Here is a 12,509-nt window from a genome sequence, read left to right as displayed (position 1 = left end):
TATATATATATATATATATATATAAATATATACAATATTCATATCTGAGAGCACAGTATTTACAAGGATTATTTCTATTGTCAGATGTACATACATGCCAACAATGTCTTTATAAAAAATATTGCAAGGGCCTTCTTTTAAATTATAGAAAAGCTTTTCAAAATGACTCCCATCCTTAATATACCTGTTCATCCAAATGGTTTAGATTAAAACCTTTATATAATGCTTTATTTGAGAATAATACTACTATACTTTGGTTAAGTTCATGTATTGCTTTACATGTAAGCAGTGATAATTGTTATAATTATATCTTTAGCCCACATAACTGTTCTTTAACTCAAACCAATCATTTGTTCCTTACTCATTCATTTTCACTTTCTCTTTGTTTTTGGTAAAGAACCTCCATGAGGCCAACTCATCCAAACCTCCTCCCTATGTTATTAGACCAGTAGATGATCAGCATGCATCTTAAGCCTGGCACTACTGCTGGAAAGCCATTGGACCATGACACACTGCTTATAGCCATCAATGATTACTTAAAGGCAGTTTTATTTACACCTTAAATACCTAAAGCAGTGTGAATATGGGTGGGGATTCCTGCTGTGTGCAGTATATGAAATGCCAGGAGAGGGGTCTGAACTGGTAAAGTTTTTTCAAACTCGAACGCTTGCTACCAGTGGAGCTAACAAACTCAAGGACAGCTTCTTGCTACCAATTGACTGTTGGCTTGTTGCTCTTCTCACTGTTGTGCATTTATTTAATGACCCAATTTAAACTGTTCCAACCTGACTGCCTCCTTTTTGTATTGTACATATTAAGTATTAATACATTTCAAGATGATGCCTTGTAAAGATTCCAGTATTGTTTATTGCATAAAACATACATTGCATCACCAAGTTTGACATGTATTTTTTCATAGTTATGGGTAAGTCTATTTCAATTTATTTTCCTAATGACTGTAGTGTAATATGTTAGAATTAACTAAGGTATTGGGCAGTTTTATCAAGCATTTAAAAAAAATGACTAAACAAATGTATCAAACTGGTGAAACAAAAGATGTGGTTAATTCCCCCCCACCATTTAGGTAGAAGAAATAACAAATTATAAAGTTAAAAGAACACAAATTTTGACACATCATTTGGGTAGAAGAAATAATAGATATGGATGTTTGAAATCATTCAAATTTGTAGCTAATTTAACCTATAATTTGGCTAGAATATAATAACATATTGGTTGGGTCAAAATGGATCAGCCCATCCTGCTTGGTCAAATTCAATTACTGCTAAGCCTGTTCTATGATACCCCAGTGGCTATTTCTGAACCTCTTGTTTTTGGTATTGATCTGAAAACCTGAGATTTAAAAACAGTAAGAAGTACAAGATTAATTAAAACCCTTCTAACCTCTAAAGGAGAGTCTGGTTCATCCAGGATGCTCTTCTCACTCTGTATCCGCTGCATCGTTCCTGTACAACTGGGATCTGGTATCAACACGTTCTGCATCCCATCTCTGCCAAACTTATTGTCACTCTTTCTGGAGTCAGTGGTCCTGCAAACCTCGTAATTGTACACATGTGGTAGAGTCCCGGTTCTCAAAGTGTCCGAGTAACGTGGTGGATAATATGGAATCACAGGGAGGTTGGAGTGATACAGGATGCGAGACTGTCTCCATCTGTAGATCTTCACTGATATAATAACCACCAAACATGTGATGAAGAGGAAGGAGACCACAGCCAGAGCCAACACTAAGTAAAAAGTCAGGTTTTCATTGTACTCCTTGTTGTGTGGAAGGTCAGTGAATTCTGATAGCACTTCAGGGAAGCTGTCCGCCACCGCCACGTTAACAATGACTGTAGCTGAACGAGAGGGCTGCCCGTTGTCCTCCACTATAACAGTCAGTCTCTGTTTCACAGCATCTTTATCAGTCACCTGACGGATTGTTCTCATTTCTCCATTCTGTAAGCCCACTTCAAACAGCGACCTGTCCGTAGCTTTCTGTAGTTTATAGGAGAGCCAGGCGTTCTGTCCAGAGTCCACATCAACAGCCACCACTTTAGTCACCAGGTAGCCCACATCTGCAGAACGAGGCACCATTTCAGCCACTAAAGATCCCCCAGTCTGGACTGGGTACAGAATCTGAGGGGGGTTATCGTTCTGGTCCTGAATCAGGATTTTTACAGTGACGTTGCTGCTAAGCGGAGGAGAGCCTCCATCCTGTGCTTTGACGCAGAACTGAAAATCTTTGATTTGCTCGTAGTCAAAAGAGCGCACTGCATGGATGACTCCACTATCAGTAGCAACGGACACGTAAGAAGAGACCGGCACACCGTTAATAGAGGACTCCACCAGTATGTAAGAAACACGGGCATTCTGGTTCCAATCAGCATCCTTGGCTTTCAGTGTGATAATAGAGAGACCTGGTGCGTTGTTTTCTGCAATGTAAGCCTCATATGACCTCCTCTCAAAGACAGGTGGGTTATCATTGACGTCAGAGATCTGTAAGGTGAGAGTGACGCTGCTGGACAGGGAGGGGACTCCTTTATCAGAACATGTTACTGTTATATTATATTCAGATGAAATTTCTCTATCTAAATCGCTGTCTGTCACCAAACTATAAAATTTATTCGACGTTGATTTTATCAACAACGGCAGGTTTTCATCAATACTACACTCGACCTTTCCATTATCTCCAGAATCAGCATCTTGGACATTAATTATCGTAAACACCGTGCCTGGTCTGGAATTTTCAGTCACAGATTTTGATTTAGACATTATATTTATGGAAGGTTGATTATCATTTGTATCTGTAACTTCAATAATTATCTTACAGGAATCTGTTAGTCCTCCGTCATCACTAGCTTGTACATGTATATTATAGCGCTGTGTCCTCTCGTAATCTAATTTTCCAATTAAAGACACAATGCCGGTTTCTTCCTCTATTTTGAATAAACTGGGAACGTCATCCAGGGTGTTTGTTATTGAATACACAACTTTTCCGTTCGAACCTTCATCTGCATCTACTGCACTGACTGTACTTAAAATAGTACCTATAGGAGTGGTTTCCATAACTGTAACTGTATATGTCTCCTGCGTAAAAAGCGGGGCATTGTCATTAACATCCAACACAGAAATTTCCACTCGCATTGTTCCTGACAGCTGAGGCTCACCGCCATCACTGGCAGTAAGAGTTAACACGATGTGATCCTGAGTCTCTCTGTCGAGATATTTTTGCAAAACCATCTCAACCTTTTTGCTACCGTCTTGTTGGTTATGAAGCTTTAAAATAAAATTATCAGTTGGTTTTAATGAATAACTCTGCAACCCATTCACACCCACATCAAGATCCATCGCTCTTTCTAATACAAATTTAGCCCCAATCACAGCTGACTCGCTGATCCTGAATTTCATCTCCTCCTTTTTAAATGTGGGCATATTGTCGTTTATGTCATTAATTTCGACATGAACAGAATAAAATTCAATCGGATCTTCCAGTGTAATTTGCAGATGTAAAGCACACGGTGTTGACTGCCCGCAAAGCGCCTCTCTGTCGATTCTTTCTTTCACAAGTAGGAGTCCCCTGTCTGTGTTCAGCTCGATGTATTCCGTTTTATCTTCTGTATAAATTCTCGCTTTACCGGACTGCAATCTCTTCACATCTAACCCCAAATCCTGCGCTATATTACCAACGATGGAACCTTTTGACATTTCCTCCGGAATCGAGTAAGTGGCTTGCCCCGCTACCCCGCCTAACAGAAAAAACGGGACAAACAACAATACTTGCCATATCATTATTCTGTCCAAGATGTTATCCGCGTAAAAAAGGTTTAAATATTAAAGGTGTTTAATCCTAAACGCCAAGTATCCGCTTATATACGATGATCCAACAAAAAATGCAATCCAAAAGCATAAGGAGAATCCACGGAGATGATCGCTTGTCCTTTTGTTGAACGGTTCTGGGTTACATGCGCAAGTGTTTCTCTGTTCAGTGCATCAAAAAGGGAAAAGATCTCTGCATGAGCCAACAGCGGCCCTGAGAGTACAAACTTGTGCACTGCAGACAGCCACGCAATGCAGAAAACCATATTTTACAGCGGGAGATTAGATATGAACCAACCATAAAAAAATGAAACACGCAAAACTGAAATGCTTCAGAAACTTCAATAATAACAATCATCAAATTGTGTGTGTGTGTGTGTGTGTGTGTGTGTGTGTAGGGGGGGGTGTCTGTTTAGGGGGTGTCTTTAATCTATCCAGGATGATCCCTAATTTAATGTATTCTGCTTGAAGGAAGAATGAATTTAAGATAGTGGTATTATATCAAGACAATAAAATGAATCACCATAAAAAATAATTAATTGTCAAATTTATATATTGACTAAGCCTTTACCAACTTCAAAAAGATTTCTTGTCTAAAATGAGCAATGTTTTTATTAAGTTGATGAAATAAAAAGATGCAATAATGCTAAAAGTGCACGTTGAGCTCCAAAATTCCATTGAAGTGAATGTTGTTTATTCTTGGGTTGAATTTATTTATTGTAAAGCATGTTGTGATATTTGTATCTTATAAGCTTTTATATTAATAAAGTTTGCTTTTATATTTCCTATATCCAAATATTTCCTGAATATGTGATGGAATTATAGCCTCAAACGACTATATTTAAAACAATAAAAAGGAAATATTAAATGTGTCAATGTTTGTAACAACAAATTCTCTAAAAAATATATTAAAATAATAATAAAAAAAACAATATTTATATAATCAACAAGCCTAAAAAAGCACATGTGATGATGATCCACAATAAACTGCTGAATACTGTTGCTAAACAATATTTTTTTCCCCATGCAAATAGGTAGAATATGCAGCTACAAATGTAGAACATGTAAATGATAATGGCGCTGACTTTAAGATTTCCATGTAATAAGAAAATTCTCAAACCTCTGTAGGAGAGTCTGGTTCATCCAGGATATTCTTTTTACTTTGTATCCCCTGCATTGTTCCTGTAAAGCCGGGGTCCATTATCAACACGTTCTGACCAGCTCTGCAGAACGTGTTGCCACTCTTTCTGGAGTCAGTCGTCATGCAGACCTCATAATTGTACGGGTGTGGTAGAGTCCCTGTTCCCAAAGTATCAGAGTAACGTGGTGGATAATATGGAATCACAGGGAGGTTGGAGTGATAGATGCGGGACTGTCTCCATCTGTAGATCTTCACTGATATAATTATCACCAAACACGTAATGAAGAGGAAGGAGACTACAGCCAGAGCCAAGACTAAGTAAAAAGTCAGGTTATCATTGTACTCCTTGTTGTGTGGAAAGTCACTGAACTCTGACAGCACTTCAGGGAAGCTGTCTGCCACCGCCACGTTAACAATGACTGTAGCTGAACGAGAGGGCTGCCCGTTGTCCTCCACTATAACAGTCAGTCTCTGTTTCACAGCATCTTTATCAGTCACCTGACGGATTGCTCTTATTTCTCCATTCTGTAAGCCCACTTCAAACAGAACCCTTTCTGTGGTCTTTAACAGTTTATAGGAGAGCCAGGCGTTCTGTCCAGAGTCCACATCAACAGCTACTACTTTAGTCACCAGGTAGCCCACATCTGCTGAACGAGGCACCATTTCAGCTACTACAGAGCCACCAGTCTGGACTGGGTACAGAACCTGAGGAGGATTATCATTCTGGTCCTGTATCAGGATTTTAATAGTCACATTACTGCTGAGTGGAGGAGAGCCTCCGTCCTGTGCTTTGATATGAAACTGGAAATCTTTGATCTGCTCATAGTCAAAAGAGCGCACAGCATGGATGACTCCACTGTCAGCACTGACTGATACATATGAGGAGACTGGTATCCCCTTGATAAAGGAGTCCTCCAAAATATAAGAAACACGGGAATTCTGCTTCCAGTCAGCATCTGCGGCTTTCACTGTAAATATAGAGAGGCCTGGTGCGTTGTTTTCTAGAATATAGGCCTCATAGGAGCTCCTCTCAAATACAGGCGCATTGTCATTTACATCAGATATCTGCAAAGTAAACGTGACGTGGCTGGAAAGGGAGGGCGCTCCTTCATCAGAACAGGTCACTGTGATGTTATATTCTGAATGTATCTCTCTGTCTAATTCACTGTCTGTTACTAAAGTATAGAAATTGTCAGTTGAAGACTCCAACTTAAATTCCACATTTTCGCTGATAAAACAATTAATTCTACCGTTTTCTCCAGTGTCTTTGTCCTCAATATGGATTATCGTAACCACCGTGTTAACAGGCGCATCTTCCGCTATCACGTTTGACTTCGACATTATGTTAATTTCAGGTTGGTTGTCATTCACATCTTGCACATCGACAAATAACTTAGAATAATCTGTTAACCCTCCCTCATCATTTGCACGCAAATTTATTTCAAAATTGCGCGATTCTTCAAAGTCTAAATTTCCAATCAAAGTGATTAAACCGCTGGCATTGTTTATTTTAAATATTTTTCTCACATTATCCAAGGTATTTGTTATTGAATACGTTATTTTACTGTTGGAGCCCTGATCTGCATCAGTCGCTCTTACAGTAGCAACATTTGTTCCAACTGATGCATTTTCAGGGACTGTGGCTTTATATGTTTTTTGTGTGAAAATAGGAGCATTATCATTAGCGTCCAAAACCGTAACAACAATCAGCATCGTTCCTGACATCTGCGGCTCTCCTCCATCTACAGCGATTAAGACAAGATTTAACTGTTCCTGTTTTTCTCTGTCTAGAGGCTTCTTCAGTATCATCTCGACGTTTTTATTCTCATTAATTTTATCTTGCAAATTCAGAGCAAAATTATTTGTTGGTTTTAATTCATACCTTTGCAGATAATTTTTTCCTACATCCAGATCAAGAGCTCTTTCCAATTCATATTTTGACCCAACTACGGCTGATTCGCTAATCTTTAATTCAATCTTATCCCCTTCAAATGTTGGTGAATTATCATTTATATCTGTGACCTGAACAGTAATCGTGTAAAATTGCATAGGACTTTCCAGAATGATTTGGAAATGTATAGCACAGGGCGTTATCTGTTTACAGATTACCTCCCTGTCGATTCTTTCTTTTACAAGGATAACTCCTCTTTCTCTGTTCAGCTCGACGTATTCCTCATTGTCAGCAGTGTAAATCCGAGCTTTGCCAGATATTAAACGCTTGGGTTCCAAACCTAAATCCTGCGCAATGTTACCTACTAAAGATCCTTTTGGCATCTCCTCCGGTATTGTGTAGCTTACTTGTCCAGTTGTTGAAGAAAATAAAACGAGGACAAAATACAGTGCTGCTTCTTTCATTGTTCTATCAGACCTTTATCTCCGCGATTAAAAAGAAAAAAAAAATGTCCGGAATTCGGAGAAAATCCAGGCAAGGGTGAATTATATAATCCAAAACAGAATCTCAAAATAGAATATGAGATGTCTTCCCCGAAGTAGCTTATATTTCACTCAAGGAGGAACGTCTTTCCTTTGTGCAAAACATTTATTATGAGGATGGAACATAGACGATGCTGGTGGAAAAAAAAAAGTGCACTCACTCGTCAGCATGCTGGTCAACAGCGGCCCTAAGAGTTCTTAACATGAAACTGCAAACAGCACCCAAGGATTATTATCCCACTTCTTATAGTTTAAACAAAGCATAAACGCAATTGTTGATGCCACAAGAAAATTGTATTAAAAAGAAAATTACACCATTTCCCAACTCGTATAATTTGTAAAGGAGTGAAATAATAATTAATGATATTATACAGTACAATACATTTTTTTATATGTCAAATACCTATAGAAAATGCAGCTAAAAAAAGATTGAACAATCTAAATGATTGAGAACAATAAAAATATTATGAATGAAAAATAAATAAATTTATGATCAGTAAACCATCTTAGCTTTGAAGGAGAAATCATTGCCAAAGTTTGAGTACAGCTTGATCAATTTAGATTTCATTAAATTTTAAAATATGCATATTATTTGTATTAAAACAAAATCTAAGCGTGTGTTTTATATATATGAAGAAATTCAAACATATATTTAATATATTAAAAAACTGTTGAATAATTTTATATTTTTTAAAACATTAATAATTGTAAAGCTCAGAAAGTATGCTAGAACAAAACAATGACGTATTTCCGCTAGATTCTGCAGCTGCATTATTACTTCCGGTATTAACGGAGTGCAGATTAATCCGCCACAGCTAACCGATGGCGCATCCGAAAAAAAAAAAAAAAAAAAAAACTTCTAAAAGTCGCAAATATTTCTACAGCTGAACTTTGTTTTAAGAGTAAACCCTTTCAGCGACCATGACTATGTCTCCCTCCCTGATTCTGCAGTTGTAGACCTTGCTTTGGACGAAAAATAATATTAATCAGAGAGGAAATAGAGCGCTTGAGGGAAAACATGGCATCAATGGCATTAAGGCAGCGGTTTGGCATCCACGGTTTTGCCCATTCCGACCAAGACATTAGTTTTTTTTACCAGATAGATTTTCCATCAGACTTTTACTTTGTTATACCCATGTTAAGCCTACAGCCACAGCTTTAAAGTAATGATTACCGTATTAAGGTTAAGGATGGGAGAGATGCATAATGTCCCTGGTGACAGCCAACCCCCCCCCCCCAAAAAAAAAAAAAAATCCGGATGTCCAGCTGCTAGATTGATTGTTTTTAGAATGTAATTAATAAAAGAAGTAGTGGTGTGTTCTCTTGTCATATCTTAATGAAAATAATATTTTTAAGGTTTGAATCTTATTCCTGCCCTATGCACTTCTGGGAATTGATACAGCCTGTGCTGCTGTCTATGTTCCATGTGAGATATGCTCATCAAGGAACCTTCCCAGAGCCCATTTCAGCAGTAGTAAGTACAATTCAAAATGAATGAAAATTTATACACAAAATTATGAAGATTGTGATTAATGGAAGGAAATTGTTAGTTAAAATTTCAATATATTATACTTTTTGCACACTATTAATTTATGGCTGCAACTTATGATTATTTTTCAAATGTGATTAATCGATTAATAATCAGATAGTAAAAGGTTTCTAATCCAGAATTTAATCCTGGTGAAGCTAAAACTAGGCAGAGCACATTGAAAGACTGAAAATGTTTTTTCATTGAATGCATAGTGTATAAATATTATTTACAAGTTTGGTATATTTTACTGCTCTATGCTGGTTTCTCTTAATCCAAATGGTATGTTTTATAGAGTCTCTGTACTCCATTTAACAATTAATGGATGACTAGATTAGTTGATTATCTCAATAATCGATTAATCATGACTAATCGTTGCAGCCCTTTGAAAATATGTCCACCAAGCTGTGCCAGCACAATCAAGGACAAACTCAACAGTAAACATGAAAAGTATCACTGCAAGTGTATATGAGAATGTAACAGCACACAGCAGCCTGATAACGAGTGACCAGTGATCCAACTGGGGTTACATATTTTCTTTTAGCTGTTTTATGGTGAATTACTTTATTTTTTTACAGAGAAACTTCATGTAACATTGAATTTCTTTTGAACAGACTCTATCCTTGCAACCAATAAAGGAGCTTCCTCAACTTCCTGGCTCTGGGCTCAAAACAGCAGGACCTGGATGACGGTTATGGAATTCATCAGTCCACAGTTAGCCGGATCATCGCAACCTGGAGCAAGTTCCTCTACACTTTCCTTGGTGCAATCAGAATATCGATGCCTGCAGAGAAAATAAAGGAGCACATGCCAGGACTGCACATACAGACAGACTACACATACACTAATATTATTCTGGCATTCACTTAGCTAAAGAGCCAGTGTCCAACAACTCCTCTACTCCAGAGTGAAGTGTTCTCTGCATACAAGTCCCACTGCACTCTCAAAGGGTTAATCGGTATTGTTCCACATGAGGAACTCTATGCAGGATCAATCCGTGACAACGGATCATGCGAGAAATCTGGAATCATCTCCCTGTTGAGAACTGGGATGCCCATCATGGTCAATTGAGGTTTCCTCGTTGATGAGTTTGTGATGTGCAAGATCTACAGGCTACCCTTTCTCTTTAAAGATCCTGGATATATGTTCCTGAGGTCAAGGAAAGACAAGAAATTGCACATCACAGGGTGCATTAGCAGCGCTGTATATGCAGAGTGAAATAACATACTGTAAGCTCTTTTATTCTGAGATCCCTCTTGAGCTATTTGTCAACATCAGTCAGCTGTACACTGTTGCTTGTTTACTGACAAACTATGAAAAGGGGCCTCTAGTAAAGATGTGGGAAAAGAGCCCATAATCATAGGTACAGCAGAGGTGGATGTATTTACCTGTGCTTACTCCTGGTTCTCAATTATTCTAATATCCAGGAATGAGAATGCTGTTGACTTTGTGTCTTAAAAACATGTTTTAAATTACAATGCTGTATTTTGTACAGAGCATTAACTTGCTCTAGAGTCTATACAAAACATGCTGTTAACTTCGTCTTAAAAACATGAGTGTTGTAAATTATTTATGGTTTTGTACATACCATTAACTTTGGGTCTTAAACATGTTGGAAATGACTATAATCTATTTTTTTTTTTTTATTATATAAATGCTGTTAATTCTAATCTTAAAAACAAATCTTGTAAATTACAATTATCTTAACTCTGATTTTGTAACATAACAATTTTACAAATCACAATCTGTTCTTTCTCAAGTTTTTGAATATTGATAAAACCTGTTCCTTTAATCAACCTGCCTTAAACTATGTTTTTTCTTCCCTTAAACTAAAAGTAATACTTCAATAAGGTATCAATGTAGTGAGACTTGCAGGTTATATTAAGACATTGATGTTTAACAGAGATAAAATTAATATTCTACCAACTTGTGCCCCATAATACGCCTATAAACACACCTTTTATTAATTCAGAAGTATTGATAACCTCTTGAAAATGATTTGAATGATTCATTATTTTAATATCAAAACAGACATATCAAAATAGTTACAGTAATACTAAGAGCAACAGTAATGAACAAATATAACCTTAATAACTTATTTTTTATTTTGTTTTCAGTATGGTTTATATATATATATATATATATATATGTTACAATGATTTAATGTGTATCTTTACCTACTATAAAACTAAAAGGTTCTCTACATTGGTATCACTTTCAGCTTTGCTCGGCACATTAATAACAAAATTATGGGTTTTAAGTCATATCTTTCAATATTATATCGCTAATAACTGTGTAAAATACCATAGGATTAAAAATACCATAGGATTAATCAAAATAATCTGAAAATCTAAAGCAGAAACCATGGTCTCTGTACATACGGTTTCTCTGTTGACTCTTTCCTTAACAAGAATGACTCCTTTTTCTCTGTTCAGCTCAGCATACTTCTCAGTATTTCTGGAATAGATCAGCACTAAACCGGGTATAAAACAGTTAAACTCCAAAAATAATTTGGGGTTAGAAATATATGTAATATTCCTATATTGAACCACAGTTCTCTCTGTTTAAACAAATTTGTCCGTGCTCCTCAAATTCTCCTTGTAATATAGAGATGTTAAAAAAGAGGTGCAGATGGAATCATGTGCTCATTCATCAGGATTTGAGACAACAGTGCCACTAAGAGTAAAAAAACTATCTAAAAAATGAAAATGTACTTCACTTCATACAATTTCATTCTTAGTGTTGTCAAATAATAACAGTGAAATAAAAAAATCGGTCCAAGGCAAGATGAATTAAATATAATGGTTTTGAAAATGATAAGACACCTGAAGGACAGTGCTGCAGCTGAAGTGTACATTTTGTAGATTTAATTGAAAAGAATATCTGCCTGGGGAATTGTTATACAAATAAAACAAAATATGGCAGTAAGCAGCACATGTTTTTTAATAAAAAACAACAACTGGAAAAGGAAATATATATTTATATCTAAGGAAGGTAAGGAGAGAGATTAGAAATGCAGCTCTGAAAACTGTGTCGCTAGCCATGGTCCTGGAATACATAACTAGAACCAGGTCAGATACAGAGGAGGGAAAAAAGGCAGTCCATGTAAAGAGGCTCACATTGTGTGTGTATTATATATATGGACATAGGAAGGGTTAAAATGAATGAAGAACAATGAAAGTCAACACATTCCACATGCTTCTCAATACATATAACAAGACCAGTGTTTGTTGTGCACAAATAAGTTTTCTGACCTCTAAAGGGGGATCAGGTTCATCCAGGATGCTCCTCTCACTCTGTATCCGCTGCATTGTCCCTCCAGAACAGGGGTCCATCATCAACACGTTCTGACTACCCGCACTTCTGATTTTACTATCACTCTTCCTGGAATCGGTCGTCCTGCACACCTCGTAATTGTACATGTGTGGTAAAGTCGCAGTTCCTAATGTGTCCGAGTAACGTGGTGGATAATAAGGAATCACAGGGAGGTTGGAATGATACAGGAGGCGGGACTGTCTCCATCTGTAGATCTTCACTGATATTATAACCACCAAACATGTGATAAAAAGGAAGGAGACCACGGCCAGAGCTAAC

The 12,509-nt window shown here is 37.1% G+C and overlaps 2 protein-coding genes across 2 annotated transcripts in view; both read right to left on the bottom strand.

Annotated features, from left to right (window-relative positions):
• The window catches only part of LOC107097624 (protocadherin gamma-C5-like), a 108,924-nt gene extending 105,001 nt beyond the window's left edge, over window positions 1-3,923 (bottom strand). Inside the window, exon 1 of the mRNA XM_015394841.1 lies at window positions 1,402-3,923. Coding sequence (XP_015250327.1) covers window positions 1,402-3,786 — 2,385 coding nt within the window. The 5' untranslated portion in view covers window positions 3,787-3,923. The remainder of the gene's footprint in view (window positions 1-1,401) is intronic.
• Window positions 3,924-4,927: 1,004 nt separating this feature from the next.
• LOC107097630 (protocadherin gamma-A2-like) lies at window positions 4,928-7,468 on the bottom strand. Its single transcript, XM_015394852.1, has one exon. The coding sequence runs from the start codon at window positions 7,307-7,309 to the stop codon at window positions 4,928-4,930; it is 2,382 nt and encodes a 793-aa protein (XP_015250338.1). The 5' UTR covers window positions 7,310-7,468.
• Window positions 7,469-12,509: the final 5,041 nt, after the last annotated feature.

The sequence above is a fragment of the Cyprinodon variegatus genome, unplaced genomic scaffold, assembly GCF_000732505.1.
Source record: "Cyprinodon variegatus isolate N-32 unplaced genomic scaffold, C_variegatus-1.0 Scaffold711, whole genome shotgun sequence".
Taxonomy (NCBI): Eukaryota; Metazoa; Chordata; class Actinopteri; order Cyprinodontiformes; family Cyprinodontidae; genus Cyprinodon; species Cyprinodon variegatus.
This window is presented reverse-complemented; position numbering and strand designations above follow the sequence as displayed.